At 31.1% G+C, this 7578-nt stretch overlaps 1 protein-coding gene across 1 annotated transcript; it reads right to left on the minus strand.

Moving 5' to 3' along the window:
- Positions 1-281: 281 nt before the first annotated feature.
- LOC117921807 (ribonucleases P/MRP protein subunit POP1-like) lies at positions 282-2500 on the minus strand. The gene is made up of 6 exons (XM_034839767.1): positions 1870-2500; positions 1321-1417; positions 1037-1144; positions 728-886; positions 608-645; positions 282-357 (listed from the first exon to the last, which is right to left on the minus strand). Exons 1-6 carry the CDS (start codon positions 2307-2309, stop codon positions 282-284), a joined length of 918 nt encoding a protein of 305 aa, XP_034695658.1. The 5' UTR covers positions 2310-2500.
- Between the last annotated feature and the right edge of the window lie 5078 nt (positions 2501-7578).

Consider the following 7578-nt stretch of genomic DNA (forward strand, 5'->3'; position numbering starts at 1 on the left):
GGGTTACAAAGGAAGGTTCGAGGCTTGGGAAAGGTAGATGGACATGTCCATGATAACAACTTACAAAGAACTTTTTTAATTATATGTATTTTTCTCTGGAATTTAGATGGACATGTCCAATGTGCTATTTTTCCACAAAGGAGCATACAACAAGTCACATGAACTCCACATCTTTTTCCTATTGTTCTAGGATAATGGTGGTAAGAGCAAGTCTATATGTTGTAGATCTAAGATTCCTAACCAGGACATATATCTCTTTTCTCCTTTCCTTCATAAGCATCTCATTTCACTGCCTGCTCCTCTCTAAGACGAGCAAGTAAGATTGCTTCACAAAGAGCCTCTGCCTTAAGCTTCTTGCTGCACATGGATGGATACCAAACATAAAATAATATGAGATGAAATTTACAGATAAAATAAATAGAAGTCAGACAGCAACAATAAAGCAGAAGACATGAAAACCAACCTTCCTCGTACAAAACCAGTTGTAACCCCAGCATCATATAAGACAAGGATATATATATATATATATATATATATATATATTTAATAGTTGAGCATCATACATGCACACTAACAGTACAGAGGGATAATATTGATAAGTATTCACCTTTTTAAGCTATCATATAGGAAGAGTTTATTCACAAGCTACTCTTCATAACAAGTAAGCACATAGAATCTTCAAAAGGGGAAAAAAATAAATCAAAGATAAATAATCTCTATCATTTACCAGTTTTTGACTAGCAAATTTCAGAGCATCATATCCTTCATTGAAAGCTGAGGCATGCATCCACACCCATAGTTGGCGGAAGGAAGAACAACACTCATTTGTCTGTGTGCTGTTAACAAAATCAACATCATGTTTTGCTCCAATACCTATATCCTTTTTCTGTATGGGTCTCCACATATAGGTTACAAGGGCGATTGATTTAGAACCTGATGCTCCAACATGATGAAGTTGCAAAAAAATAATAATAAGGAGAGTCTATCCATATGTTTGTTTCATCATTCTTGAATTGAAGAAGGTGCAACAACCTACCATAGCCCTTCCATGGGGAGCTCCAGAAAGCACAGAACATAAAATATCCTTAGAGTGAGCTGATGGAGAAGACCTTAATACCATGCCTAGAATTGAAAGAAATGAATCCTGGAAGCATATAACATAATGAACTAAGTTTACTTATGCAAAAGAAAAGAAAAACCGAAAGCATTGAAATACCATTTCCAGGCATACCGTACTAAAATAAAAATACTGCTGAAGTAACAAATTAAGAGACAAAGCTACAATTGAAATGGTTGCGATTACAAAGAAATGATTTATACCTCTAAACCCTCCAATTGCAGGGCAATGTGGTAGCAAGCATCATGTACAAGAGTTCCATGTCTGAACCACTTTAAGAGAGCCCTTGAACCCCTTCCTCTGCATCATTTTAGATAAAAATTGTCCAAATCAATTCTTTCTCATATACTCAAAGAACAAATGGAAGTTGAAATAAAAATGTGAAAAGGGTAACCCAAATTGGTTCTTTATCTAAGAGACCTCTCCATGAAAAAGGGCTCCCCAGGTTAATGGATGTTTGCAAAGTAATTCCACTACAAACCCAAATCTAAACATATTAAGGCTCCATTTCAGTCTTCAAGATTTGAAGGAAATTACCCTTTGAATCTCAGAAAGTTTGAGACAAGTACAGGGAACAAAAAGGAGAAAATCAAGAAAAGAAAAAAGGTTTAAACTAAATAAAAATTTTCATATCTTTTATGAACGTATAAAATTTTAGATAATTCGAATTTGGAATTTCTTCCCAAATTTGTTCCCTTTTCAATACCAAATGGCCCAAGAAGAATCTCCAAACAAAGACTAGAATGCATTACCTGCCTTGCAAACCCACAGGTAGGTAGAAACCCCAAAACTTTGTCATTGTAAAGCGCTTTGCATGCCAAACATGGGTTCTCAGCCTCTTGGTACCATCCCCGGAAGTGGAGTAACCATGTTCGGTGTTTCTTCTCAATTCAACTCGCCGACGAATACGACGAGGAACTTTCTTGTCATCATTCTCCGAAGTCGCAACTTTGCCTTTATCAACCACCCCTATTTTCTCCCTATTTCTGAATCTCTTGTTTGCATCTCTGTTATCATGCCCAGTGGTCCTTCTTCTCTTGTTTCTTTGAGATCGGAAATTGTTGTTCAGCCGATTTGCCACAATTGAGTGAAGAGCCTCAAGTTCAGCAGCTCGGGATTCTGCAAATTTCTCAACATTGAGACTTCCTGGAGGTGGGGCTATCGATGATCGTTTGAAACCATCAGTAGCCATTACTAGGAATAACACCCAAATAGAGATCAGGAATGGCGGCGGCAGTATGGCTGAAACGGTGAGTGGTGCCGGTGTTTTTTGAATGGAGATGCGTTTGTGTTAATGGGGCTGAGTGAAGGCGGCGGTGATTAGGATGACGGCTGAGCAGCACCGGCGAGTTTTCTAGAAACCTGGATTTTTGGCGGCAGCCCTGGCCAGAACGGAAACCATTCTTTAGTTTATTGTAAGTTAACTACCAACCCGGAATCAAGAGAGAATTAGTTAAGTTTCGAATTGTTCTACTGACATGGGGAAGATTTGCCGATGACATGGAGAAATTTAGGGGCAATCTGGGAAGAGGAAAGTAAACAAGAGATAATGCACGTTTTGGATATTATTTTACCTATTAATAGTTGGATCTCATATTCATATATTTGGATTTTCAATGCCAAAACACAAGTTTCTCCTATATCTTTTTTTTTCTTTCTCCTTGGTGGAAAATAGTATATGTAAATTTTTTATTTTTTCCTGTTTTATTTTTTTTTTAATTTGAAAAATAAAATAAAATAGTAAAATTTAGTATAGGAAGTACTACAAAAAGGAAAAAAAAAATCTCAACTTTTTTGTTTGATAATTTTTGCCCAAAAAAAATATAATAATAATAAATTTGAAGAAATATATGAGAAAATTTTAGTGGGTTTAAACTATTTTTTCAATTTTTTTTTACTCTTTTCTTGTAGATTTATTTTCCTTGAGATTTTTGGGCTCAAATTTTCCCTACTAATTGTAATCCTATAATTTGGATAATCTGACACATCACAAATTGAAGAATTTTGTTTATATTTGCATGGTGGATTTTATTATAAGTCAAAATGGATTAATAGCTTATTTGAGATAATAAGTGAAAATAGTTTTTTTAAAGACAGATTTTAAAACAAAAATAATAAATGTATTCATTTTTAGTCATTTTAAAATTTCTCTTATGTTATAAGTACAAGCTAAACTAAAGAGGATCTATTGCTTCATTGAATGGAAAGAAAACACATAAATGGAGGATCTCAATTATTAAAATATGACTATCATGAAAGGCTCAAAATTAATAGAAGTTTTAAAAATGTTAAAAGTAGATTAAAAAAAAGTCATTTGTTGATGTTTTCTGATATATTGTTTAAAAAAGAAAAATTGTTTTTAAGTTAAAGGAATAAAAGAAAAACAAATTTTAGTATTTTCTAAAGACAAGGTTTTTGATAAATTATTTTTAAAAACACTTTTCAAATAACAAAAAAGAAAGAAAAATTTTGATTAATAGATTTTAAAAATAATTTTCCTCTTTTGATTTTTCAAAAAAATATGTAATATTAATTAAATTTAACTAACACTTACCAAATATAAAAATAATTTTATAATTACAAATTAATCATATATAGCTTTTAATAAAATCTAGATAGTAATATTATAATAAAATTATACATTATATATCTTTAATTTTAAAAAACGATACAATTTTAATATCTATTATTAAAATATGGATATTAAACTATTCATAAAAGCATAATTGATTTTTTTATTAACAATATAATGATAATAACCTTTTAGTTAAAATGAATTTAAAATTTTAAAAATTATTTTTTTAATATATAAATAAGTCTAAGTTTTTCATGATTCATTAAATCTCATTTGATTTAGAGAATATATTTAGTTAGTGAAATTTTTTTATATATAGGTATATGTATAGGAAAGACCATAAAATCATTATCCACATGTTTTGGTATATTATTTATGTTGGCCCAAGGTTCTCCTAATTACGTTTTGATGATAATAAATCATAGTTAAGTTGCTAATGATTTTGAATTAGAAGAGTTTCAGGTTTTAATTTGAAAATTCAAAAGGAAATTCAAGAAAAATCATTAAAGGACCAAATGAATGTAAGATTGAAGCATATTGAAGACCTTTTAATTATCTTAGGAAATATATGTAAGGTGAATGTATGGGTGTACTTAGGTTTTTCATACTAATTCATGCATTATTAAAAACTCGGTTTATGCATTAAAGTTAAATTTTCATTAAAACCCAAGTTTTTTCATACAAACCCCTAGGCAAACGGTTTTAACAATTGACATATTAATATATCTAAAGACTTTGCCTAAGTGTTGGAAGTGAAAGGAATAGAAAAGATATGTTTTTGAGTCAAAATAGGTGAATCGGCCAAGAGGACCGATGAATTGGCTCAACCGATCATGGAATCGATTCACTAGTTAAGCCTTCCCAATTGAGGACTAGTCAAAGGATGCAAAAAAAATTCTCTCTGTTCCAATAGCCTTGCATTCCCAATCAAGGGTGAGACATTTCTCGGTCGAGGGGTAGGTCTTCTTGGTTGAGGCCTAGCAATTACTTATCATGCATTTAAAGCCTAATGACTAGTAAACTAGTCAAACTGGAGCTCGACTGGATGAAGCTACTTTTTGGCATATTTGGTCCTCAAGATTAGAAACCTATAAATTGAGAGCTCCACTTCATTTTTGAACAAGAGAATATCTGTATTCAATTTTCCAACTACTTGTTCTTTACTTAATTTTTTCTCTTTGGTGCATTAATTTCTTCAATTGCATATCCTTTAGTGCATCTTTGTCATTCATCCTAGTCTTCTTGTGTATTTGAGCATTTATTGAGCTAGGTTGAGAGGTTTCCATCTGTATCTTAAGTGTTTTAGTGAGTGTTAAAAATTAATTTCAAGTGAAAAAAGACTTGAAGGTATTGTGTAAGAGCCCATTGGAGCTGGAATCCAAGTGTAAAGACTTTGGAAGCTTGGTTGAAGCTTCAAGGATAGTGAAACCCTCACTCGGTTAGGTGCTAAAGGAGAATGGACGTAGGCAAGTAGTGTTTAACTACTATAAAATTGTGTTTGCTCTCTCTAACTCTATCTCTTTACATTTGTTCCTTATTTTGCTTTAAATAGTTGTGCTTGAAAAAGTTTTTCAAAACCCAATTCACCACCTCCCTTCCCATCCCCTCCCCCTCTTAGGTGTTTTTCTTAACTAGATTATCCTTATTTTCTCAATTTCTAGTAGTGACAAGATCTATTTTTAAGTTCTAAATTATTTTTTAAAATTATTAAACTCATTAATAAATTTAATATACTAATTATTACTTGATTTGAAGACCATTTTTGAGAAAATTTATAAAAATATAGTTAAGTACAAAAGAAACAATATAGTCTTTTTGTACCAATTTTAGTTTGTGAATTTCTAATAGTAATTATATTTTTTCTAAGTTCTAAATTTTCTGAGTTCTAAATTTTTTAAAAAAAATTAATATATTCACTAATGAGTTTAAGGCATTAATTAAGTATCGTTTAATTTGGGGCTTTAACTAAAAATTAAATAATGAAAATTGTATAAAAGATTAACTAATTTTAATTATATTTAATTATATTTCATATTTTTTTATAGTGAAACTAAGTATAAGAAAATAATTTTCTTTAGTATTTTTTTTCATTCCTTAGTACCTTCTGGAAACCAAACATAGCCATAAAGTATTTACAATGAATTATGGTTGGTGAGTATATAATGTTGTTGGGGAAGATACATCAAAAGGAATGCAACGAAGTTTTGTGGGAGTTTGTTTGGTTGTGATTGATATTACTACTTGGTGAATTCTTTCCATTCTCATTTCTTTTTACATTCAGTAATAACAATTCTGATCTATACTTAGTTTAGTTTGAATTTTATTTTTAATTAAGAAATGAACAAAAATAGAGAAAAAGAAAAAGTTGGGTTGAATTGTCTAATTATTGAACAATGTTGGGTGACAACTTTCAAAGGAATGCATGAGATTATTAGGAATATATGCATACATCTTTAGACATGAGAGGTAAAAGTGCCTTGGCACTTTTATCTTTAGTCATATAACTTACTTTTAACTCTAGGCCTTGGCTGCTGCTAAAGACCTACCTTCTTGTAGTGATGCCATATGACACTTGGAAAGCTTACCTCCCTTATGAATCAAGGTGGGAGGAGTGACCCATCTATAGTGATAACCCTCAATTTTTCTAACAACTTCATCCTTATTACCATGAACCTCAATCAAGTTTTTGTTCTTATGAGCTCACACCTAATACCATGTTTGAGGAGACCGTTAATGCCTTCATGGAATTCCAAACCACCATATTTTGACCACAATGGCTATAGGGTACAAACTATACTAACTCAAAATCTATAAATCACAAAATTCCCTTTAAGGACACCATTGAAAGGACAAAAAACACACAACATTTTGTTCAGAAGATCTCTCTATTATTATTATTTTTATGTTAAAGGTTAATAGATATTTGTTTTGACTTTAATTTTCTTTTGATAATCTATAATCTCTCCCCATTGTTATTGAAAAAGAAAATATCAAGTAAGGTAATACGTAGATGGGGTGAATAGGTATTTTTAATCTTAATAACCCAAAAAGTTTAAAATTTTAAACCAATTAATTCCTATAAGAAAGTATTAAAAGAAATCAAACTCATAAGACAATATTTTTTTACATAAAAAACCTCCACACAAAGTGTGGAGATAAAGCATTACAGAGTCTAAGACCTCGAATAAACAAACCACTATTTAATAATACCTTGTGTGCTCCAGTGGATCTTGCCTTAGCACCTGAAGGGATGTAGGTCTCCTTCATAACTTGGTAGAAGTACAAAAGCTTATTTGAGAGTTTTAAAGAATAGGAAGACAAATTAAAGTTTTCTAAATACTTGCATCAAAACTTAAAAACATTTTTAGATAGGGTTTATATAGGCCCAATGACCTAGAGGATTGGATATGAAATAAACCCAAAAAATAAAATCTTAAGTTTCCAAAACATGAACTACTAGAACTTGGCAAGCCTAACTTCAAGTGCTCAAGTGCTTTGGCCAGTACTTGAGCATTCTTACAAATTTTTAAACCACTATAAAAAAAAAAAATTCACATTTTTAAATACACGATTGGACTCATACATTTTTAATATTAATTTTTCTTTTTCTTAGATCTTTCCAAACTTACTTGTGATGTCCCAATTGATCATTTAGCAACTTCTAGTCTTCAAGGAGAGTAAGTCATAGCCTAGAAAGATCTTATGCTAGAATGAATGGTAAACTTCAAGTCTTCAAGGAAAGTAAGTCATAGCCTAGAAAGATCTTATGCTAGAATGAATGGTATATTACACTTTACCCCCTCAACTTATACCGTGTTTTGCACATTACCTCATCGAGTTCAAAATTGAGCAATGTACCCTCATGTTTTATAATTTCATGCAATGT

This window comes from Vitis riparia, chromosome 9, assembly GCF_004353265.1.
Source record: "Vitis riparia cultivar Riparia Gloire de Montpellier isolate 1030 chromosome 9, EGFV_Vit.rip_1.0, whole genome shotgun sequence".
Taxonomy (NCBI): Eukaryota; Viridiplantae; Streptophyta; class Magnoliopsida; order Vitales; family Vitaceae; genus Vitis; species Vitis riparia.

What these genes read in the sequence shown, in the direction of transcription:
- LOC117921807 (XM_034839767.1), bottom strand. Translation starts at nt 2,309, where the DNA reads ATGGCTACTGATGGTTTCAAACGATCATCGATAGCCCCACCTCCAGGA. An exon ending in CTCCCCATGGAAGGGCTATG is followed by an intron (nt 887 to 1,036) that starts GTAGGTTGTTGC and finishes AGACCCATACAG; the next exon opens with AAAAAGGATATAGGTATTGG. An exon ending in CTATATGATAGCTTAAAAAG is followed by an intron (nt 358 to 607) that starts GTGAATACTTAT and finishes ATCCATGTGCAG; the next exon opens with CAAGAAGCTTAAGGCAGAGG.